At 42.9% G+C, this 25,201-nt stretch overlaps 1 protein-coding gene and 2 long non-coding RNA genes across 5 annotated transcripts; 1 reads left to right on the forward strand and 2 right to left on the reverse strand.

Annotated features, from left to right (window-relative positions):
- Positions 1 to 3,421: 3,421 nt before the first annotated feature.
- R3HDML (R3H domain containing like) lies at positions 3,422 to 17,698 on the forward strand. 2 transcript variants are annotated; one of them, XM_083447110.1, is made up of 6 exons: positions 3,422 to 3,566; positions 4,179 to 4,527; positions 7,677 to 7,795; positions 8,873 to 9,005; positions 12,637 to 12,752; positions 15,383 to 17,687. In XM_083447110.1, exons 2-6 carry the CDS (start codon positions 4,267 to 4,269, stop codon positions 15,513 to 15,515), a joined length of 762 nt encoding a protein of 253 aa, XP_083303236.1. In that variant the 5' UTR covers positions 3,422 to 3,566; positions 4,179 to 4,266; the 3' UTR covers positions 15,516 to 17,687. The 2 variants fall into 2 exon arrangements, with proteins under 2 accessions (XP_083303236.1, XP_083303237.1); XM_083447111.1 differs by lacking the exon at positions 3,422 to 3,566 and having other exon boundaries at positions 3,776 to 4,527; positions 8,873 to 8,932; positions 8,963 to 9,005; positions 15,383 to 17,698.
- LOC310680460 lies at positions 3,506 to 5,796 on the reverse strand. Of its 2 annotated transcripts, none has more exons than XR_014512786.1 (3): positions 5,637 to 5,796; positions 5,240 to 5,368; positions 3,506 to 3,630 (listed from the first exon to the last, which is right to left on the reverse strand). It is a non-coding gene; the product is annotated as an uncharacterized lncRNA (long non-coding RNA). The 2 variants fall into 2 exon arrangements; XR_014512787.1 differs by having other exon boundaries at positions 5,618 to 5,796.
- Positions 17,699 to 19,966: 2,268 nt separating the features above from the next.
- Positions 19,967 to 20,841, reverse strand: LOC310680473. The gene is made up of 2 exons (XR_014512801.1): positions 20,640 to 20,841; positions 19,967 to 20,214 (listed from the first exon to the last, which is right to left on the reverse strand). It is a non-coding gene; the product is annotated as an uncharacterized lncRNA (long non-coding RNA).
- Between the last annotated feature and the right edge of the window lie 4,360 nt (positions 20,842 to 25,201).

The raw sequence follows: 25,201 nt of genomic DNA on the forward strand, positions 1-25,201 counted from the left end.
TGTACTAGCATCATCAGCAGGCAGAAAAGTGCTTTAAAACTGAACTTTAGGGACATAATTAGGGTACCAGATGCTGGGGACAAATAACAGGGAAGAGTTATTGTCAGGGTCAGATTTAGGTTTGATGAGGCCCTAAGCTACTGAAGGTAATGGGGCCCTTTATATGTCCAGCTGTCCTTTGTCAACAACAAATTGTAGCTGTTTTTTGTGTTGAATATATGCTATATGGTAATTTATGGACCTAATAGTATCTAAAGCCATTTGCACGTGCAGAATGTAGGCACCCTATATATAGAAATGAGCAAACCAGTGATTTTAGGGAGCAGGCTAGCAGGCGGGGCCCATGACTTACATCATAGGAGCCTACACAACACAAAACACTGTTGCTGTATGTAGGTTTTATTTTATTTTATCTTATATTTTGGAAGTGTACATCCAGGATGTTTTTTTCCTTTAATTTTTTTGGGGGGGCCCCAAGAGAGTGGGGCACTAAGGTATAGCTTGTTTAACTTATACAGTGATGCCTCGCAAGACGAAATTAATTCGTTCTGCGAGTTTTTTCGTCTTGTGAATTTTTCGTCTTGCGAAGCACGGTTTCCCATAGGAAATGCATTGATGGTTTCCCACAGGAATGCATTGACGGTTTTAAGAAAAAGGCGCAAGACGTTTTCGTCTTGCGAAGCAAGCCCATAGGGAAATTCGTCTTGCGAAGCAACTCAAAAAACAAAAAACTCTTTCGTCTTGCGAGGCATTCGTCTTGAGAGGCATTCGTCTTGCGAGGTACCACTGTACGTAAATCCGGCACTGGTTATTGTTTTTCTGCTTGCTTGTGAGCTTCCCAGAAACTGCTGGCTGGCTGCTGTTGGACGCAAATGCCTGGACTAGACGGACTTTTGGTTTGACACTGCAGGGCAGGACGTACCATCTTGCCAGGTCTGCAGACAACCTGGTATATTAGAAGCCAATTGTTTCTGCCTGTGTGTCAACCACTGAGCGCTTGTGGTGTGGTGACTGGCCAATGTGAAACGAGCATGCTTAGCCAGTTTGAAGATTTATCTCCTCTTCCTTTCTTTCTCTCTTTCTCCGGTCATTAAAAAAGAAAATTGGTTGGGGACGGCTGCTGACTTCAGTCAAACTGTGTGTGCTTTTTGGCTCATCGCAAAGCGCTCTCTGCAGATACCGTGTGCTTTGGCAAACAGGACAGTCTGGGCTGCAGGATATTACACCTGGCAGGGATACAAAACCTACCAGTTCCTGGAATGTAGATTGTCTGGCAGGGTGCTGATTAAGCAGGCCTTTCAATCTGCGCCCAAGACAAAGCCCCATAATAAGATGCTTTCAAGTTAGCTTGCTTTATGGCAGTGGCTGACATCCACAGCTGGGCCCCAGTGGATCCAAACCACTCAGGCTGTCAAACAGAAACCAAAAGTCTCTTCTCAAACATAATGTGTTTGGAAGGTTAAATGGACATAACACTGTGATTGCAGGCTTCAGTGACAACATGTGCTGGGCTTCATTTTGTCTCCTTCCAGGAGAGACTATAAATCATTAAATACAGTTAGAGAGCCCAGTCCCTTCAGGAAGTTTGGAGGTTATTTAAAAGAACTAAAACAGAGGTTCACAAAATGTATAAAATGCAGGAGAGAGGGCTAGCAGACAAGTCCAAAATGATGCCTGTCCAAGAGATTTATAAAAATCAAAAGCGGTGTCCAAGAAGGCTGTGAAAATCAAAGAATTTTTTGAAGTATTTTTTATTTTATTTTATCCATATAACCCAAATAACAAAATAGAATTCCATGAGACAAACACATAAAAACTGAACTGAACCAAACTGAGGCTGGCATGGGATGTTACATTCACAAGAAGAAATTATATATTTGCTTATCCAGATATTTGCGATAAGATACAGGCAGGTGTGTGGAGGGTACCATCATAAGAAACAAGAAAGAGGTGTGGCGCACATAACTTGCAAGATATACAGATACATAGACCTATAACCGAAACCATCAGAGGCACAAGGAGTACGAAGAATAAAAGGCCCTACGTTACGCCAATAATTTTTTTCAACTGATTAGATGTTACTTATACCAAATTTATTGAGAGTCTTGTGGAAGAGACAAAGGCAAATTTTCTGCTTTTAAATGTATCCAATAAAATCCCACCAAAATGAAACAAAAGATGTCGCTTTTGTTTCCCTCCCCTCTTCCTTCCTTCTTTCTTTCTTTCTTTCTTTCTTTCTTTCTTTCTTTCTTTCCAAGCAGAAACTGTACTGAAAGCAGGACCAACACGACCACCCTGCAAGCACCCTGAGCACAGATTGTCATAGCGCAATGAAAAGGATGTCTCTGCAGGAGTCCTGGCTGTTAAGTTGTGGGCAAACATATCAGATGACACAGCGATTCTTCAAACAGCTCTTCTTTATTCAGATGTCAGAACAGAACTCAGCTGAAGGGCTCAGTCAGCCTGCTTATATAGAGCTCCAGTACAACAGTTACTGTAGCAACTTTCTAAAACTATCCAAGCACTGAATGCCATTTTCGATCCTTCATTTGCATACAAACTATCCAATCAGTGAACGTCACTTTCGATCCTTCATTTGCATAACTATCTACAGTATCCCCCTGCTGGCCCAGGGTGAGAACTTCAATACATAACACTGGCAATGTGCATGGTGGCAACAGCAGCATTTGAAGGAAGGGTAAGATCAGCAGCAGTGCCTTTCCCCATCCCAGGAAATGCAATACCTCTACTGCTGGGATGACCAAGTGCAGATCTAGGGGAAAGCAATTAGTTCAGTCACGGAACTTCTAGAGTGCTGCAACAGGTGCCTCAACTGTGAAGTCCAATGGAAGGTAGAGGGGCGCCAGATTTTGGCGCCGCACATGGCACCTCTGAAATTTGAGACACCAGGTGTCCTGTGTCACCTGCCACTGCTGGAGACATGCACATTCTCCTGCATTAGGTCTGACAACAACCCTAGGGACACAGGGAGCTGCCTTATAACGAGTCATACTATTGGTCCATTTAGCTCAGTATTCTCAGCAGTGAATGGCAGTGCCGTTACAAGCAGGGTTCTCTCCCAGCTGTACCTGAAGATGCTTGAGACTGGACCCAGGACCTTTTGCTCGCAGACTCTGTCACCGAATGAGCCTTGTCCCTTCCCCAAAGTGCAGAAATTCTCCTAAATTAAATGCATGCTGCCCCTGGAGAAAAACTGCTCTCAACTTTCAGGGCATAGGCTTCCATTTACTTGCTCTTTGCAGCTTCCCCTACCTCGAAGCTCACAACAAGCAGAGACACTCGGGAGAGACGGAGCCATGTGTACACAGGGGAGAGGCCATAAATTGCTCAGCTGGACCCTTTTCAAACTTGAGGACGTTCCCGAAGGGAAGAGATCAGATGCGGATTTCTGCGTCAGATTGCCATCAAAGACTCCTTGGGCTTGGTTGTGTTAAATCTCTCTGCCACATGTCCCTGAGAGCAGGTTGCTTGCAAAGGTCAGTCTCTGAGTTTACTGCTGCAGCGGCAACTAACATTTCTCAGCTGTTCTTGGCTCAGCCTTCAAGGTATGTAGTCTGGGAAATGTCACCTCAGCTTCTCTAAGGACTATCTTAGTAGGCTTTTCTAGGACTAAAAAAAGAGAATTAAAAGTCTTTGCTATTTTTATTTTTGTCCTCTTTCTGAACAGAAATGAAGCAAATGGAAAAGAATCCTTTAGCCGTTTGATTTCCGTAATCAACTTTTAATTTTAATGTATTACTGGTTTATTCTTGCTAACTTATTGCAATAACTTTGCCTGATGGACTGAATATCTGCAAAAACTGTGGGAAGTTGGTGAAGCTACCATAAGAAAATGGTACTAATTAGCACCCCTCTGGCAGGTCCCTGCATATGTTTGGAATGGGTTTTTTTTCCTGCAAAGATAGGGGGAGACTTTTCTTTTCTAGAACACCAGCAATAAATAAAATACCTCTAGAGATTTCACAGCTGGTCTTAGAAATTTAGCTCTTTATAAATGCAGCCTAGCTAAACTCATTCACTCCTGCTCTGAGTAAAGTTTTCTCTGGGTATCTTTCTAATCGCCTTTTCCATCTCTGATGACATTCCTCCCCACCCCCACCCCCAAGGAAAGGCATCAAATAAAACCGAGTCTCTTTCTTTTCTTTGTATACATACAGAAGCCGGAAGGAAACAAGATTTGCCATATCGATTGCCCTTCAAAATCAAAATTAGAGACTCAGAAGGAAAAAGTGTGCAAATCCTAAAATGACTCTCTTGCATGTGCACTTATATTTTACTGGTTCGGTCTTCTGGATGATGCAGAAATCCAGCTCCTACATGCTACCCAATACTACTGAGGTCCTTTACCCAACCGGTAGCACTGAGGCAGGCCATACACCTGGCCTGGGTGTACCAAGGACTCGCAGGAAACGTTATATTTCCCCCCGGGATATGAGTGCGCTTTTGGACTACCACAACCAAGTGCGGGCACAAGTGTCTCCACCAGCGTCTAACATGGAATATATGGTGAGTTTTCTGTGTGCTTGCTTCTGATGGCGGGTGGGAAGGAACAATGACCACTGAGACGTTATGCAAAGTAAATATGGCATGTGTTTGGTTCCTTTGATACTTATACATCTATCAGCACCTCAATGCTCCAGGAACATACGAAGCTGCTATTTGCTGTTGTTGTTTAGTCATTTAGTCGTGTCCGACTCTTTGTGACCCCATGGACCAGAGCACGCCAGACACTCCTGTCTTCCACTGCCTCCCACAGTTTGGTCAAACTCATGCTGGTAGCTTCGAGAACACTGTCCAGCCATCTCGTCCTCTGTCATCCCCTCTCCTTGTGCCCTCCATCTTTCCCAACATCGGGGTCTTTTCCAGGGAGTCTTCTCTTCTCATGAGGTGGGCAAAGTATTGGAGCCTCAGCTTGAGGATCTGTCCTTCCAGTGAGCACTCAGGGCTTATTTCCTTAAGAATGGATAGGTTTGATCTTCTTCAAACAGTTAGTCCATCTACCTCAGTATTGTCTACCCCAACTGGCAATGGTTCTTCAGTGTTTCAGACCTTCTGCATTCATATCAGATGCTCTACCAATGAACTAAGGCCTTTCCCTTGTCATTCATATTTCTGAAAATCTACCACATATACTTTGACGGAGGAGGAAAGGAGCAACAGTGTCAGAGAAACAGTGTGGTTGGGCTGCCTTGCAGCTAAGCATTTGTGAAGAACGTACCTCAAGCAGAGCAATTTTTCCACAGGAATTTGTTTAAAGCGGCACACTAGATTATTGATTGTGTTTTGTTTGGTGTTCTGCTGAGCGGCGAATGTAGGATGAGGTTATGTCTTTTTGAGGTTCAAGCACCTAAAGACAACAATAGAGAAAGCAAAAGGTTTCTTTGCAGAGAGTACAGCTCGCTGAGAGATGAGAGCAAGGCACACACACTCAGAGAAAAAGGTGTTGTTGCTTTTACAGAGCACAGTAAAGCATCCTCCTGCGTTTCAATAATGCAGCCCACAAATGGCATTCTTTTTTAAAGTTACAGGGTGGAGACTTATAAACATGGAGAAATGAAATGAAAAGCCCACAGTTTCAAAATATCAAGGTCCTTACTGAAGTAAGAGCAAGTTACCTTTCAATGAAGCCCATTTCAAGCTCTTCTCTGGAAAATGGAGGGGGAGGTGAGGAGGCAGCAGAGAGCAGAGTCTTCAGATAGCCCAGAGTGTCCTTGGCAATGCCCTTAGCAACAGTTCCGGCACAAAATTGCAATACTGCCTGAGGGAAAAATCTTAAGTGTTCGCATTAAAAAAGATAAAGGGACCCCTGACCATTAGGTCCAGTCATGGCCGACTCTGGGGTTGCGGCGCTCATCTCGCTTTATTGGACGAGGAGGGAGCCGGCGTACAGCTTCTGGGTCATGTGGCCAGCATGACTAAGCCGCTTCTGGCGAACCAGAGAAGCGCACGGAAACACAGTTTACCTTCCCGCTGGAGCGGTGCCTATTTATCTACTTGCACTTTGACGTGCTTTCGAACTGCTAGGTGGGCAGGAGCAGGGACCGAGGAACGGGAGCTCACCCCATCAACGGCGATTCGAACCGCCGACTTTCTGATTGGCAAGTCCTAGGCTCTGTGGTTTAACCCACAGCACCACCCGCATCCCTCTAATTCCGCATTAGGCTCGTTCTTTAGCTACTTGCATATCACCACTTTTGGGGAGCCGGGTTCGTAGTGCAGGGTCCCATTGTGGCGTAATGGTTAGAATTTTTGACTAGGAGCTGGGGGAGCGGGGTTTGAATTCCCACTCAGCCATGAAGCTCACTGGGTGCCCTTGGGCCAGTCACCATCTCGTAGCCTAACCTACCTCACAGGGTTGTTGCGAGGAGGAGGGCCATGTACAACACCTTGGGAATCCTTGGAAGACAAAGGTGTTAAATAAATAAATAAAAATAAACTCCATGTAACTCTAGCACTCTTGAATCTAATTACTGCATGAGATGGGGCATAGGATGCTGATATAGGGGCAGAGGCGTCTCTAGGGTGCCTTGGCAAGTAGCTGCCCCAGCAAAAGCCACATTAGAAATTACTACCTTTTATGCATCCCAAGTAATCGAAGTGTCTGGAGTGAGGGCAAGGCGAGAAGGAAGGGCAGAGAAAATTCACCCCTTTGTCCTGCAGTACAAAAAGGATGGGAAGCTTCTCCCACATTTGATCTTGCTGTGACAGCAGTGGCACGTCATCACAGACCTATACGTCACAACTCCATGGTCTCTAGCGATCTACCTTCACACCGCCTTGCCATTTCTCCTGGCTCTCATCCCCCTTCACTTGTCTAAGCTCACTGCTTTACACAGATAACTGGAGACAGATTTCTGGAGCCAGTTTCTCCAACTCCTAGGTATGCCTCTGGACCCTGCTGGAACTCTCCTTCCCCCAAAGTGATTGGTCTACGATTTCCTGCAACCCAGGATTACTAAACCCTTGCTGTCCAGGATATCTCTGTGCATAGCCTCTCTTTCTCGGTATTGCTGCCACAGGCATGCATGGCCAGGGGGTGTAGCTTGTAGTTGTGACCCCTTTGCCATATCCTCATTGGGCTGATTTAAACAGACCACCTGACAACTCAAGCAGCACTTAAGAACTGACGTGCCCAAATGGCATTGTACGACTTCAGACAGTTCGTCTTGGGTGTTTATTTGTATTCTTTTAAGCCCTATTTTGACTCATTTTCCTTGTCTGGTTGCAATTTACCTTGAACGTCTATGAAAGTGCATAAATTAAAACAACAACAATACCAACAGGCTAAGCATGTTTGAATGCTCCCCCATGTGAGAAGACCACCTGTGCATGGAAAGTGAGCATATCAGGCAGAAAGTTGGGCATGTCAGACTGACATGTTAGATTTCCAGGTGCTGGAAGATATTCAGATGAAGCACCATTAGGCAGGTACTTTCCTAGTCTGAAATGAAGCTGGGCTGTTTGACTTGCTATTTCTGAATCTACTAGCCTATGACACTATATCTTCCAAGGAAAAACATTTATGCTTATGATATTTCCCTTGCTTGTATGGCATATATCTTGTTAAATGTTTGTGAGATTGACTGAGCACTTTGTAACTCAGTGTCTGTTGTGTGTTCTTTCTCCCTCCCACCCCCCTGCCTCATATCGACTAGGTGTGGGATGAGAGGCTTGCCAGATCTGCAGAAGCCTGGGCAAAACAGTGCATATGGGACCATGGACCTCCACAACTGATGAAATTCATTGGTCAAAACCTTGCCATTCACTCGGGCAGGTAAGCAGTGTCTTCTGGGTATGCTAGGTCTGTAGATGTTGCATTAAAGATGTTGAACAGGTAGGTAGCTGTGTTGGTCTGACACAGTCTATCTATCTATCATCTATCTATCTATCTATCTATCTATCTATCTATCTATCTATCTATCATCTGTCCAGTAGCACCTTAGAGGCCAACTAAGTTTGTTCTTGGTATAAGCTTTCGTATGCATGCACACTTCTTCAGAAGGCATGTGCATTGCAGGGCGTTAGACTAGATGGCACTTGGGGTCCCTTCCAACTCTACATGTCTATGATTCTGTGTCATTCATCATTCATTCATCATCATTTTATTTGTATGCCGCCTTTCCATAGTTAAAGCAATGCTCAAGGCGGCTTACAACATGACAAGATTTACATAATTACCATCATAACAAAAGTCATAAACATTTATAAAAATTATTTATAAAACACATCGAAAAAGTACACAGCCAAATGGAAAACAATTTCCACATAAATCATAAAATCTAAAACTAAGAATACAGCATTGATATCAACCACAATTTAAAAGGACATATAGAAAAAATACAGTGGTACCTCGGGTTAAGTACTTAATTCGTTCCGGAGGTCTGTTCTTAACCTGAAACTGTTCTTAACCTGAAGCCTCCCGCTGCCACCGTGCGATTTCTGTTCTCATTCTGAAGCAAAGTTCTTAACCCGAGGTACTATTTCTGGGTTAGCGGAGTCTGTAACCTGAAGCGTATGTAACCTGAAGCGTATGTAACCCGAGGTACCACTGTAAAAGCAATTTAAAAGCAAAAACGGAGCCCTCTCTGCCCAGCAGCAGTAGAAGCACTCCTTTATGGAGCCTGTCATGCCCCGCCCCAAGCCAGGTAGAGAGAAGCAGGGCAGGGCCCTTCAGGCTCCCAGCAGGTCAGTCATGCATCCTTTTCAACTCTGTGCTTATCAGGAAGAGGTGGGAATCTTTGACGCTTGGAGGCATCTCCTCATCTTCCTGCATCACATAGTTTGTGCCTGGGGCATATGTGCTTGGATAGGCAGGTTTCTTCATATTTGCATTGTGTGTGACCCTCTATAGGTACCGTTCAGCTTTGGACCTTGTGAAATCTTGGTATTACGAGAAGCACCATTACTCCTTCCCTTATCCTCATGAATGCAAGCCCAGCTGCCCTTCCAAATGCAGCGGCCCTGTCTGCAGCCATTATACCCAGGTACAGTATAACCCTGTAAAAATCAAAGAAACAGCGGTTGTTGCTTGGGTAACAAATCATATTTGTTTTTAATAGCACTTTCCTTAGATGCTTTACATCCCTTGTTTCAATAATCACTACAACAAACCTAAATGAGGCCAACAATCTCCTCCTCTCCCAATACTGAAGGTTTGTGAGCTGAGAATGAAGGATAAAGTTTTGCCTAAGGCAGACCAAGAGAGTTGATGGGAGAGATTTGATGTGGACCAGGGACAATAGTCCCTGCTTTTAACCGTGATGCTGCACCAACATAACAGTGCATATCTCAGCAAGAGGGATGGGGCAGAGATTCAGGAACAAGGAAGCTTCCTAAGAGATCATCTTCAGCCACGCTCTAGGGCAGGTGTGGTGAACCTTTGGCCCTCCAGATGTTGTTAAACCACAACTCCCACAATCCCTAGACACTTTGTGGGGCTGATGTGAGTTGAAGCTGAGTCACAGGTTCCCCAACCCTGTTCTAGGGCTGCTGGTTCATACTAAAGAGAAGTATTTTCTACCTCCATCGTTGCCAACCCTGGTCCTTTCTATTGCCACTCACCACTGTCTGCAAACAATCCAAATGTACTGTCTAGACCTCAGCTTCTTCTCTGAAAGCATTGCCTGTTTTTTCCATTGTCCCATCCAGCACAGGAAAGGTTTTCAGTTCCAGCTCAGCTAGATGGCTGGAAGAAGAAAAAGAAATCATCCACACAGGGACATGGAATGTTTTAAGTCACTATGATGAGGATCTGTTACTTAGACAAACAGCTTCTCTTCATGACTCAGGAACATCCTACTTAGCATCTCATGGCCTCTGTCATTCCCTGTGGCGGCCTAACAAACCACAAGTATCTGCGAGGTTTTTTTGTGTTTGTTTAAAAAAAACCACAAAATGAATATGAATATATTTGAATATATTGAATATATATTCAATATTTGAATATATTGAATATATATTCAATATTTGAATATATTGAATATATATTCAATATTTGAATATATTGAATATATATTCAATATTTGAATATATTGAATATATATAGGGCTTCCTTGGGGTTTTATTGAGCATTTATCCTGGTTTGCTTGCACAAAGTTTATGCGGAGGTTAGACTATGTCTGGTCCTGACTGAGAATTCATCCCAGGTTGCATATAGTCTTCCCACTGATCATTTTTTTCACCTCACACTTTCCAGTGCTTTCCCCCGGATCTGTTCCACTGAGGCGACAGCGCAAATTAATCCACTTCAATTGTGCAAACCTAAATTTCTGGCCTGTGCCTGAATCCTATCCGCAAAGGGCAAAATATAGTCTGGGCAAACTGTAGCCAAACAGATTTGTTGTAGCATAAGTTTTCATGGTCTGGAATCCATTTCATCAGATGCCTGGACTTCTATCCTAAGTTTGCAGTTATATAAACATGAAAATGTTAGCAGCGAGGGAAATGGAATGCAAGAATACAGACTGTGGCGATTGTGTTAAAGTTTAAATGGATATAAAGTAATTACAGTGACCATTCACAAACCAGTGGCGATGATGTCACAAACGTCCTGGCCTCTTAAAAGTTAATTAACATACAGTAACATAAAAACTTGTTAACTTGAGGCAGGTTGCAAGTGATACAACTGAACTTCTTGATAGTTCAGCGGTTCCGTGCTGGAGATTTCCATTTCATAACTTGAAAACTATAAGGCATAGGAAGTTTTTGTTCACACCACTGACTTTGACATGTGAAATAACCCAGTAGAGCAATTTTATTCAAAATCTGAAATGTATATATATATATTTAAAATTGTGACAATCTGTCACAACTGAACAACCCCACTGAAGAAGAGAACAGTGGTTACCTAGACCTTTTGCTGGTTGCAAAGGAGACACCCAATTGTAGGTCTGCCCATGTACAAGAGTGCTCCTCCAGATCACAATAATGTGATTACATTGGAAAAAATGCTACAGAACTATTGCTAGAGCAGAATGATCTGTAGACAGACCAGTATATGTAAATCCACCACTAAATGTAGGGTACTTTTGATTGTGTCAATGACATGTTGCAGAATACACCCGGGAAGGCAAACTTCCTTCAGTCTGGAGGGGCCCTTGATATCAGTTGACCCTGGGTGATGGAGAGAATGGTCCACCTGGGGCTCTGAGATCTCCTTTGCCTGCCTGCCCGATTCTCCTGGTCCTTCTCACAGAGTAGCTGGTGTTGAACAAACAGCACCTCAAGGAAAGGGAAAGCCCTTTCCTGCCTCCTTCGCAGTGAGTCATCTCTGTGGTGACAAGATGTTTCTGAAACATCTGGCACCTTGGTGAATACATCTCCTTCATTTGCTCATCCCCAAGTATGAGTGGCCAGCCCAAGGTGGAAAACCGCCTTCTCCCACCTGGTCTGCGGCAAAGCATTTCTAACCCATAATGAACAGTGTTCCTCACTGCTCCAGAATGTTCTGCTCTCTGGAAATACCCAGCCCCACATATTTGTCTGGGTGTCTGTCTGGTTCCTAGACACCTTTTTCTCAATTTTCCTGAAGGCTGGTCTGTCTCATTTCCAGTGTGTTGTGTCTGGAGAAATGGCAGCAAAGAGACAGGAGGCAGACTAGAAAGAAGAGGAAGAAGGGAAAAAAGAACCCCTGCTTCTTAAAAAATTAAGAATTATATTCAGCTGCTCAGGGTAGCACATCTGCTTTGGGGCTGGGAAGGATTCCCTGTCTGAAACCCTAGAGATCTGCTGTCAGTGTGGACAATACTTAGCTGGATGGACCGATGTTTTGATTCAGTATAAGGCAGCTTTATATCTACATTCATGCAATTAGCAATTTTGTGAGTGGCTTTCAAAAAGAAACCTGCAGATGCAGGACACTTGGGACCCTGGTTTGGGGTGGTCTTTAACTCTTTCTCTCTTAATGCAGTCTGCTACAGACTGTCCAGCTACACAAGCCTTTGCATCCTCCAGATGTTTTGCATGGGGCTTATGGGAGCTGTAGTCTAAAACATATGGAAGGCACCAGGCTAGTGAAGCCTGAGCGACACACATGCAGCTCTGACACTTAAATCTTTTAGCCATTGGTAGACCATGCCTTCATATACTTAAGGCAAAATCCCATAGTCCTGGGTGTGCCCTAACAAGGACAAATATTCTCTGTGATATTAAAAATTAGAAATTACTTGAAAGTACCTAAATAGGCCTAGGATTAAATTAAGAGTTAATTAAATAAATAAGATTTAGAACCTTAAGGAAAGTTAAGAAATTTTACTTTAATTGGAATACTGTGTTTTTTTAAAAAAAATGATATCAGAAAACTGCTACATTTTAATTACAAGGAAATTCAGATGGGAGGGCTCGGAGGAAGGCCAAAATATGTTTATGAGGATAGAAGTCTAAATGATTAATTAATTTGTGTTGCTTAGGTTGTTTAGGTATTTACCGGTTCCTTGTTTTTGTTTTTGTTTTTATTTTTTGTTTATATTTGTGATCTTGTCTTTTTTCTTTTTGTTTCCCCCCCGTTTTTCTTTTGTTGTGATGTGTGTTATATCTGTAAGAAACTTAATAAAAATTATTTTTTTAAAAAAAAAGAAAAAAGAAAAATAATAACTGGTTTTAATGTGTCTCAAACAGATGGTGTGGGCTTCTAGCAACCGAATTGGCTGTGCCCTCTATACGTGCGCCAACATCAATGTGTGGGGCAGCACGTGGCCCCGAGCAACCTACTTAGTGTGCAATTATGCCATCAAGTAAGTAAACTGGGGCAGGGGGTTCATCCTGGAAAACACAACAACTTTGGGGCAGAATGGAGGCGGAAAGCTGGAAAGCTACCTAGGACAGAAAGTCCACTGGTGGACTACGGGCCATTTTCTGATGAACTGTCTAGTGCAGGGCTGGCAAATGCGCTGCTCTCCAGATGCTGTTAGACTCCAACTCTCAACAGCCCTCATGGTCATCAGTCACAGATGATGGGAGTTGTAGTCCAGCAACAACTGGAGGGCTACAATCTCCCCATCTCTGGTATAGAGAAACTGAAACTTCACACGAGAGTTCCAATGGTGGGATGGGGGGTATGTGTAGAAGCAATTCGTGAGGTGCAATATTGGATAGGAAGAGCTGGCCAGAGGAGAAAGGGTGAATCGCCGCTCCTGTTGCCACTCCTTTGAAAAAGGTTCCCAAAGTTTCTTTTAATTTAAAGAGATACCCATTGAGGCATTATTTCAATACAAGGAGGGATACGTAGTATGTTCTTTGGTATAGGTGGGTAGATGTCTGTGCACATTAATTTACCCTAAAGCCCAAATTTAGGGTACAGGACATTAGATAATGCAGCCTTCCCCAGAGTTGGCTGATCACAGCATCTCTGCCTGATTTATTGTTGTGCTTCCTTCAAGTCAATCTGGGTAAATGCTGCTGTGTGTCTGCACCATTTCTGATACAGACATGCAACAGGTTCATCTTGGTCAGGGGTAGGCAACCTAAGGCCCATGGGCCACAAGCAGCCCACGGGGGTCGTTTAACCAGCCCCCAAGCCTCACCCGAACCGAGCCACCCACTCGACGAGTCCCCGCGCTCTGCGCTAAACCGGCACAGCGCGGCATGGGGACTCACTTCTGCGGTGCCGGAAATTGTGTCTGCACATGCTCAGATGCCAGAAATTGTGTCTGTGCAAGCTCAGGTGCCGGAAATCGCGGGCGGGCGCGCGCGCTCATGATCCAGCCCAAGGAGGGATCTCCACTGGATTGAACCAGCCCAGGCGAGGTAAACCTTGCCGACCCCTGATTTTGGTCATCTGCATACTATCCCTTGCTTTTTCCTGTAGGATTAATTGTGGTCGCACAGGGTCCCCGGACGTTTGACGGTCTATTGCTCCCTGTGCCACCACTGTGATCGCTTCCCCGCTGCCACCATCCCGTTTCTCTCGGGTACACACTAAGTCCAGACAGTTGTTAACATTAAACCAAATAAACAAGTTTATTTTATAAGCATTAACAAGTTGATGGTTTCGGATAATTTTTCTTGTCAGTTTCTTAACCTTAGTTTCTTTACTGGCCTATACCTTCCTAATACCTTCTAAATGATTATCCCAACTGTTTAACTGACTCCTCTTAACAGACTTTCTCACATCAAACTAGCCCAACCCACAGACTTATCCTTCCTCTCTCTTCTCTAACTCCAGACTGCCTTCTTAACAACTCTAACTCCTCCCCTTGGGTTCCTATTGGTTAATCATTTTATACTTAGTTAACCCTTTCCTTATGACCCAGTATGATGTCACACACCTAGGAGGGCAAACGCCACACAGTCGTCAACAGATTTACCATACCCATTGAGTCTTTCACCCATCTCCTACTACCCTTCTGAGAAAAACCCCACCCCACCCTCCCACTACATACAAAGGTCTGGTGACTTCTATTTCAGTGTACAGTGGGTGCTCTGGTTGCAAACGTGATCCGTGTGGGAGGCATGTTTGCAACCCTCAGCGTTCACAACCCACAGCGCCATGTCTGAGCATGCGCAGGTTGCGATTTGGCGCTTCTGCGCATGCGCCAAGACCCAGAAGTAACCTGTTCCAGTACTTCTGGGTTTCGCATGGTACACAACCCAAAAACGCGCAACCCGAGGTATGACTGTATCTGAAGAAGTGTGCGTGCACATGAAAGCTTATACCCCGAACAAATTTAGTTGGTCTGTAAGGTGCTACAGGACAATTTTTAAATTTATTTATTTATTTATTTATTTATTTATTTATTTCAACTGCGCCAGGCCAACACGGCTACCTACCTGAATGCAGCAGGTTCAGTTACCTCCAGACATGACTCTCTGTTGCTTCAGTTATTAGTCTAGGCTTCCTCTTCTAGGCATGCGCAGATCAGTGATTCATGCAGAAACATAATGCATTTATGGAACTTACCATAGTAGCTGTGTTAGAGGGCTTTAAAGGAGATAGGACAAATTAATGTTGAGTGAGGTCTATCAGTGGTGGCTACAAGTTATGATGGCTATATGCTACCTCCAAAATCAGAGGCAGTTTACCTCTTTGAATCTGGGCATCAACAAAGGAAGAGGGCTAGAGCCTCAACACTTTGGTGCTTGGGTCCCTAGAGGCATCTGGTTGGCCACTGTAGGAACAGAATGCTGGACGAGGAGAACTTTTGGTCTGATCTGTTAGGGCTCTTCTTATGAGCTGCAGGTGGACTCCTCAGAGATCAGGTAACTCTTATTCAACTGAATAATGAAACAAGCATAAGAACATAATAGATAGCCGGGTGTATGGTGGGTAGGCAGCCCTTTGGGAGGGTGTGCTAAGAGTGATGTGTGACATCCAAGTGTCCAGCAATGAAACAAACAAGTCTCATGCCTCTTTTTCTCTTTCCAGGGGGAACTGGGTAGGTGAAGCACCTTACAAAATGGGGAGACCTTGCTCAGCCTGCCCACCTAGTTACGGAGGAACCTGCAGCAACAACATGTGTTACTCAGGACTCAAATCCAATAAAGTGAGCTGGTTCTGAACCAGGCATATGGGCTCTGAGCGCCAGCACAGATCCTCTGGAAATGACAGAAGTGCAGAAGCGTGGCACAGTGTACAGCAAATTGTAAAATAAGTTGATTATTTATGCACATGAAGTCTTTGGCTGCTGCTCTTTCCCTTTCATTTGGAACCTCTCCCATAGAAGTTTCAAGTATATTTCTTCTCATGACTATATACAGGTATATCTATACATATATAAAGGGCCTGCATTTGCAATAGTTTTCTATAGGGAAGAGGTTCTTAAACTTTGCTGTATTTGTGTGTTCTTACCATTATTATTTTTTACATTTTAGCCACCACATGGAAGCCCATTTTAAGGCTTCTCAGTTTTTGTTTATGTCAAAACAACTAATTGCTCTGGTGCTGCTTCTCTCAGTTTGCAGCTAGAAAACAAATCAGCCCATTTTCAAGGTAAAAGCAGTGTTGGAAACTCCCACTGTTCTAGGCACATTTTGCGACAGGGAATTTCATTAGTGCACAGTACTGCGCCTAAGATTTCAGATTAAAACTGCAGAGTGGAATGAAAGGAGGATCTTTTTCTGCCTCCCCACTTCCAGCCACTCTCAGAAGACTGGAAGTATGGCTTTTACCTTTCTTTCTTTTCTTTTCGCAGTCTTCAGATGAGGACTAGACCATGCGAAAAATGTACAAAATATTTTACCTGCGGTTCATTCATTTTCGGCTTTGTATTCTTGTTATAAAAAAGTGTGCCTAGACATTCCATTGTTGCACCCATAACCTAGGTTTAAGGTGCCGTTTAGCTCCTAGCTTTCATATCTCAGTTTCTGACACTGGGTAAAGTAGGTGGTTTTTGACCCCAACTCACCACTATCTAGGCCCTGTAGCACACGCACACCCCTCCATTTATCAAACTCCCATCAGTCCCAGCCAAAATGGCCAATGGTCAGGAATGCTAGTCCAACATCAGGAGGGCCACGGGTCCTCCACCCTGATTTAGGCACCACATGAACCATTTTCACAGCGTCCCTCATCCAGTTTCCTGACTAGTTCTAAAGCAATTGTGATGCTCTCATAATTTATTCCTCCTACTGTTAGCATATTTTCATACCTGATTAAATCTTCCCTGTCTATGTAATCATCATAATTGTTAAATTTGATTACTGCGTTCTCCCAAAGCATTTACTATAGTCAAAGTTTCTTTAGCAAATGTTGACTAAAACCTTTTGCTTTGGTTACTCTGTTAAACAACTCATAAAGCGATCAGTGGGATGGCATTACTATAAAAGCTATGGGGCTGGCATAACTCTGGGCCCACTTTGTGGGGATGGATGGTTAAGGAAACAGGGAGCTCAAATCTCTCTGTATGTTCAAATCTCTACTGTAAACATCCCATTCATCCTTCCATAAGTAGTCTTCTTCTTCTTCTTCTTCTTCTTCTTCTTCTTCTTCTTCTTCTTCTTCTTCACAAGACTGCAATAAATTCTTTGGTTCCCAAACCACTTGCGTATTTCTTCTTTATTTGAAAATGTAGCTCAATAATCCTATACACTAGCTGAAAGCAGGTACCTTCATTCATAAGACATATGATCACAAGCTGAACATGAGTCAGCAGCGCAATGAGGCTGCAAGGAAAAGGCTAATGGATTGCAGGCTTTGCTAATGGAACCATGGTTTCCACGTCAGGAGAAATAATAGTTCCAATTCAGTCTGCACTGGTCAGACTTGTTCTGGAGTCCTCTCATTCAGTTCTGGGCAATGTATTTCAAAAATGATATTGACAAAATGGAAAGCGTTCAGAGGATGGCAACGATGATAGTCAGGGGTATTTAAAAAGTAAGTCCTATGTGGAGCGGTGGACTTAATTGCATTCTTTAAATCTCCAAAGAACTGTTGCATAGACAAGATCCAACACAAAAAATGGGACTAGACCTAATGGGCTTTAGTTACAGGAGGGTAGATTTGGGTTCACCATTAGGAGAAACTTATTGATGTTGAGAGCGGTTTGACCGTGGAACCAATTGTCGGTGTGTGTGTGAACACTTTTTGGCTCTACAAACCAGATCTGTATTAGATTATATTAAATACATAAATAAAAGTTCACATTGATCCTGAAGCGAACACCTTACAAGACCCAGCGGGCTTCTTTCAACTAAAATATAACTTTTAAAAACCATGGGGTCCTAAGATGTTTATTTGGCATAGGTGACAAAAATTAGGGTTTGTTTGATTTTTTACAGCTATGTAGGTGTGACAGGCAAGGGATGCAGGTGGCGCTGTGGGTTAAACCACAGAGCCTAGGACTTGCTGATCAGAAGGTCTGCGGTTCGAATCCCCGCGATGGGGTGAGCTCCCGTTGCTCGGTCCCTGCTTCTGCCAATCTAGCAGTTCGAAAGCACATCAAAGTGCAAGTAGATAAATAGGTACCGCTCCAGCAGGAAGGTAAACAGCGTTTCCGTGCGCTGCTCTGGTTTGCCAGAAGCAGCTTAGTCATGCTGGCCACATGACCTGGAAGCTGTACGACGGCTCACTCGGCCAGTAAAGCGAGATGAGCGCCGCAACCCCAGAGTTGGTCACGACTGGACCTAATGGTCAGTGGTCCCTTTACCTTTACCTTAGGTGTGACAGGCACAGGAGTCCAGAGAGAGCAAAAAGTTGGCAACTCAAGTAGACAGGAAGGAGCCAACCCTGATTTCCCTTCTACTGGGGCTCTTGCCATCCTCCCTGCTTTGCCTAATAACTCCCTTTCTCCTCAACTGCCATGTCCTTTTGTGACATCAGAGGCAGTCTGTTGCTAATGGCAACAGCTAGGGAGGCATCAGCGCAGCATCCCTAGGCCTGACAATTGTGGGGGCACCTCAGCCGTTAGTTTATTACTAACAATATTTACAGCCCATGCTTCATGTGTACTAATGGGGAGGGGGGGTCACCCCATAAACTCATATATTTGACCTTCCATTATCTGTTCTTGAAGAATGGACAGTACAGGTCCGTACTTAGAAGACGGAAAGCCTCTCTCACTTCAGAGAGCCCTGTGGTCCTCTTCGTTGTTTTTAAGTGTGATCTTGAGAAAGCTTCACTGCCTTCAGACATCTCCAAACACAAAATGAGGGGTATCTGACAGCATCACCCAGTTACCTCCACCAGCTTCTTCCAGGCAACTTCAGCCACTACCTTCAGCCTGCCAACTTCCACAGGTGTCATCTATTCAAAAATATGCACCGGTTTCCTTTCACACATCACATTCACATAGGGGGGAGTGGGGCAGATTGATGCAGAAAAATCCAACCTCATATTTTATGTAACAAAAATGAGTCAAATAATCAAATTTTTGGCTTGATGCATGGCATAACTAATCAATATTATAATAGCAATCAAAAGAATCATTAAAGTTAGAAGATAATGAGAATATAATGAACTTCAGTTAAAAAAAAGGGGGGGTTGTATCATTCTGCCCCACCTACGGGGCACTTTGATACAAAGCGTAAATTGTATGAGAATGGTAATTATTTGCAAAAGTTTAACGAAAAAACAATTTTTATTGTGAGAGATCATAATCAGCCTTACAATTTGTTATTTAAAATCTAAATTACGTATCAAAAGTAACAGTGTTTCACACATATCATAGACTTTATGGCAGGTTTTCTTAACAAAACATCAAAACATATTAATCTTTCCTCAAACACCTATCCATTAAAAAAAAACTTTGGAAAAACTTAAAAAGTATAAGAACTTACATTAAGTAGTCAAAAAAAAGTAATTTAAACAAAATGCTTATAAAAAAATAAGATAATTACTTAACCTTTAGCTTCTGTTGCACATTATTATATCCACTTAAGTCAATAGAAAAAGTATAAAGAGATGATGTTCGAGATTTGCCCTTTGGGAAATTTGGTTTTGGCAACGGCAAAACAACATCCTTGAAATCAACGCTTGCCTTATTTTCTACAATGGGGAAGACAAACATACAAAATCCTGTTTTTTCCCCTGAGATATGACACTTGATAATCGGTCATATTATATTCAGAAATGGCCACATAGTAAATAACAGTTTTTTTCTTTTCAAATTTAATGAGTTTAGAGATTTCATGCAAACTTGTATATTGGGGCACTATTATATACTAACGGGGCACTTTTATCTGTATCAATGTGCCCCATGTCTTAGTGTATCAAAGTACCCCAATGGACATTTTCAAAAAAACTAACAATTATTAACACTGAATTTATTTAAAAATCACGTGTAATCCTGATTACTGAGTGGAATAACTTACCTTTGGTATTTTAAAATCTTAACTAAACAACGTAAAACAGCTTTGGAACACTTTTATATTTCACGTAATTTTTTAGTTGGCCGTGCTAAAAACACACGTACTCTCGTCAAATGCCAACGGCTAACTGGCGGGCGGCGCAGTCGCAACTGTTGTACTAACACATGTATAGACATGTTTTAGTGATGTCGCAACACGAATAACATTTTAAAAAACAACAACAACACTTTATTTAAGGTAGATAAGGACAAGATGAAATTATACAATTGAATATAAATATAGATGGGAAACGGCTATGTATAGTGAATACTTATCTACTGTTAAAATTTTTCACCTGTGATCTTTTTCTTTTACTTCTTTATTTTTTTCTTTGTTCTTTTTTCCCTTTTCCTGATATCTTATCTTTCATTTCACTCCTTTGTTGCGAATAGCATTTTATAGAGGTATAAATAACTGTAAATATGAAAAGAGACAAAGTATTCTTTAATTTTTTTCCTTGGTTATATGTATTTTCTTTTTCTTTTGTATTTTGTTGTAAATATGTATGTTTTCTAATTTGTACTTAATAAAAATTATTTTTTTAAAAAATCTCGATATTGAAATACTGTTAGCGTATCAGTGTGCCCCGTGTATCAATGTGCCCCACTTCCCACCTACATTCACCTGAACCACGTTTGAAACTTCCCATTCATATACACAAGCAGACATCTACCAGCATCCATGAAGAATACCAACGGACATATTCACTCATCTTTCACTCTCCATTCACATTTATGTCCCACAGATATCCACCGGCTTCTGTCAACCAGCTTACATCCACAAACGTCAGCCTGCTTCAACCTTGTACCCACTGGTTCACTCCACTGGCTTCTACCTACCAGCATTTGCCAGCTTCTGCTAGGTCCATTACTAGACATCAGCCAGCTTCCACTTGTGGGTATCAGCCATCTTCAAGCTACGATCCTGCTCAGCAAGTAAGTTTGCCTTACTCTCACTCCATAGCATTCCACTGCCTCTGTCCATCTGCCACTTCTTGTTCTCCAAGTGGAAGAAGACCAGGCAGTTCTGAAGGTCACAGCTGTTGTCTGCTGTGTTCTGCTAGGGTAGAGGAACAGGCCCACCTTTATGTCCACTCAGGCTTTTGTGATGTCACAAGTAGTCCATAACCAACAGCAACAGCTGAGGAGGCATCATCATAATCTCCAGTGTGGTGTAGTGGTTAAGAGCGATCGACTCGTAATCTGGTGAACTGGGTTTGCGTCTCCGCTTCTCCACATGTAGCTGCTGGGTGACCTTGGACTAGTCACACTTCTCTGAAGTCTCTCAGCCCCACTCACCTCACAGAGTGTTTGTTGTGGGGGAGGAAGGGAAAGGAGATTGGTAGCCACTTTGTGACTCCTTCGGGTAGTGATAAAGCGGAATATCAAATCCAAACTCCTCCTCCTCCTCCTCCTCCTCCTCCTCTTCTTCTTCTTCTTCTTCTCCTCCTCCTCCTCCTCCTCCTCAGGCCTCACAATTGTGGTTCCATCTCAGCAGTAATTGATATATGTGCTTGTTTATTATTAAAAATATTTAAAGAGCACCCATAATCTGTACTGATACCAGGGAGGGCACACCATGAAAATTGTCGTAGGGGGACCATTTTCAGCAAAAGGGCTACATTCCCTTGTAGGGAACCCAACAGGAACCGGGTCAGAGGCAGAGGGGAGGGATGCAGCACAGAGTTACAGACTTCCCAACTTTCACAATATATATTGCACTTATATTTGATTTGTAGTAATGATTTCCAAATTCTTATCTACTATATATTTTGGTAAGTGGTCCGCCTGTTGGCCTGTCTGTTCTCGCAAAGTTTTGTCACCTCACAAGATATTGCCACCAAACTCGGCACGAGTTGTGGGTGGCAGTCATTGTTGACATTTGGATGTCGGGTACCATTTTGAATCAAGATGGCAAACTGAAACATGACTTTGGCGTAGGTTCGGCTGCCTCCAGAGATATTGTCGTCAAACTCAGCAGAAGGGTTCCTGAGGTGCGGACAGCTGTCTCCGTTGATGTTTGGATGCCAGGCACCATTTTGAATCAAGATGGTGAACCGAAACATGACTTCGGCATGACTTTGCCTAATACTTGGCATGATGGGTTCAAACTCATAAATTGCCCTGTCCATTTAAAAATCACATTTTTTGGGGTTTCTAGTCATTCCTAGGCAGTGCCAGGCACTCCCCACTATTATATACACATTGTATAGATCAGCATATACAAATTTTATGCAAATCTTTGTCATTTTTTGGGGGGGGGGGTGATGCATTTCCCCTTTTTTGGTGACACACTAAATGGCCACCTTAACCCAAACTTGTTTGCCCTGTAGGAAACAAGTTGTCATCTATGCTGTATTTTTCATGCACCCCCCCCCCATAAAAGCAGTATACTGAAATTGAATCTTCCAGTGGGAATAATTTAACACCAGGAACACCACTTGTCAAGTATGGAATATACAACAATAAGAGTGTATCCAGAGTTCTACCAGTAAATCTGTGTATAACTGTCAGTGCAAAAGCTCCGCCAGGTCATAGCTAATCCACAGTTGTGACTGCCCTAACCATTTAGCATTCCTTTGGAATTTAACTTTGGTACGAGTTTTTAATTTTGTTTTATTTGCTTGGCACCAACTTTGCTATCCTTTCGGCACCACGCAAAGACATTTTTATTCTCACGTTTAAATTATTTCCCCTGCTGCTACGGTTTACTGAGGGGGATATTATTATTATTATTTGGTACATGTGTGTCTTTTGCATTTTTTAATTATCCTCTTTTGATGTAATCTCCTTCAGGAGTCTGAGTAAAGGTCACTATATACTTTAAAATAAATATATATAGAATGTACATACACCTACACGTAAGCCCCGGTCCTTAGAAATGCCTATCCTCAACCACACACATTTACTACACACCCAGATCTATCTATATACACTGTACATGTACGCTGCCATGAATTAATACACAACCCTCTATGCTTTTACATATAATCAAATGTACACCTGGGAATGTACGCACAGCACATCAACAATGATGGCGTGCAGGGCCTCAAGCGCGTGCACGCACAGACACAAAGCCTTTGTTCTCCGTGTTTGCTTGGCGAGGGCAATAAATGCCCCGTGTCTCTGCAGCTGTGAAACTGACCTAGTTCACAGCTCCCAAAAGAGAGTTCTCTGCCTTGCCAGGCTCTGGGGCTACTTCCCTTTGGCCTCTTGTCTTGGAGGAATAAGAAGGAAAGCAATCGCCCGGCAATGGGGTCACCCAAGGCCTGAAACTAGGTGTCGGTAGGAGTCCCAAAAGTGTGCCATAAAGTCATGTTTGAGTTTCAAGCTTGGAAGCAGTTACTATAGCTACCGTGGCAGACGGCACCTTGCAGGTTGGTTTCCATATGAGCTTGGTTACTATTTAACATCTCCACCCACATTAGGCCTGATTAAGCGAATCAATAAGATAACAGAGGAGGCAGGTTTGCTCACCCTTCCGCCCGCCTCCTTCACCCAGCTTTTCTTGTAATTTTACACTTTCTCCGTTTTCTCCAGAATTATACTGATGAGAAATGGTCAATGTAATCGCACAGCTAAGTGCGAAGATGGAGGCGCCATATGGTGAGTACGCAGGTTACCATCTTCTTTCCTTGTTGCTGATGAGAGCCTTAAGAGAAGCGGAGAGATTATGGGCAGCGTTGTGTATGATGAGGGCATGCCAGCCACACATTGTCGATCTGGGGAGCCTTATTCTCCCCCCCCTCCCAGTCTCTAAACGCTTTAACCACGCGGTGTGTTTCATTGTAATGTGCTTCCCCTCAGGTTATTGTGTCGTCTTCAGTCAGAAGTTACCCTTCCTAAAAAAGAGAAAACAACCTCTCTCTTTTCGATTATGTGTGTGAGCAAAAGTTTTCAGGCTGAAATGTCCTGATTCAAACGGCTGGCCTGGGAGAGCCTTTAACGTGCAAACCGGAAAAGGAGGCTCTTCCCTCGTTCTTTGTGCAGTCTGATGCGTGAGAGAGAATTACGGTTTCCAAGGGAAGAGTTGAAATTGATACTAAACCTAAGGACTTGACCCAGATCCATTGCTCACAAAGCTTTGCAAAGTGGCTGAACATAGTAACGCCGAGAGATATTTTAGTTGACGCAAGTTTAGTTCATGAATGGGAGGCAGCTGGTTTTTTTGTAGGGCTCTAGTGAGATAGCTCTAAGACTCCTTTGTAAGTTCTGTCAGCATAAAGGTAGAAACCTTTCAGTAGATATCTTCAGTTAGGGATACTTTCTGGAGGGGCATGAAGTGTTCTCAGGGACTCGGGCCAAAGTCCCGCTCCCCCAATTGCGTTTTGCAGAACTGAGTTGGCGATCCCCATATTTGTATGCATGGAAAATATGTTTAGTGATGGTAAAATATAAACACCCATCTATGGCTCAGTCATATATCCATGAGCTAGAAAGCATCTACCAACATTGTGGAGCTGATGGGTTTGTTTCAAATACAACACATGCATAATATTCTCTCAGCATATTTTCCTATGTCTGCAGACATCATCCTGTGTTTGCAGCTCATACCAGACCGTAATCTAGGTAAAGATCCCTTTTATCAGATGGATTGAAACTGGTCTTAAAAAATACGGTTTGGGGTGTGAGGAATTCAAATCTGATATTATTTTTGTAGCTGGACAGCATTTAGCTTGGTAAGTCTAGGTTTGATGAAGAAGCACATAAGCTACTTTCGGAAAACAAAGATTTTTAGTTTTACCTTCTGAAAATGCCAGGTAATGCTAAAGAAATAAGGAAATAAAATCTAATACAACTGTGAGTACTTCAAAATAATTTTTAACAGTTTCTATGCAATTTTAGTCAAATCTTAATATAACTAAACTACATTAATTTAACCAAATTATCTTTTGAATTCCCAAGTCATGCTACAACTTTTTAGCACCCCTCATTTGGGGAATTTGATCGTTGAAAAATTCAACACACCCAAATGAGCAGTTGGTTCATTGGGTCCTGAAACTTGAGGGCCTGAGAAACTAAGCGTCTGATGCCTGGCCAGGTTACCCCTAACATAGAATATCTCTTAAGGGAAAGTGCAGAAAAAAAACTCTAGGTATTTCAAAATTGACTCTTGCATGTTTTCCCCACAGATGCACACTTTTCTTTATTTCCATGGTAGTGACCTTAACATAAGATCAATGAAAACAAAATAGTTACTGCTTACAAATTTTACAATCTAAAAGACACCACACAAAAGGAAAAAGGATGAGGAAGGAGGAGGGAACAAGCAAACCCAGGCACTTATTTTTAAGTTACACACTAGTTCTTATAATGACAAGCTGGTCATGATCTTTCCTTCAAGGAGGTCAAGGTAGTATGCATGATTCTTTCCCCTCTCCCTTTTAATTTCCACAGCAACT

Source organism: Podarcis tiliguerta (genome assembly GCF_965153285.1).
Source record: "Podarcis tiliguerta genome assembly, chromosome: 6".
Classification (NCBI taxonomy): Eukaryota; Metazoa; Chordata; class Lepidosauria; order Squamata; family Lacertidae; genus Podarcis; species Podarcis tiliguerta.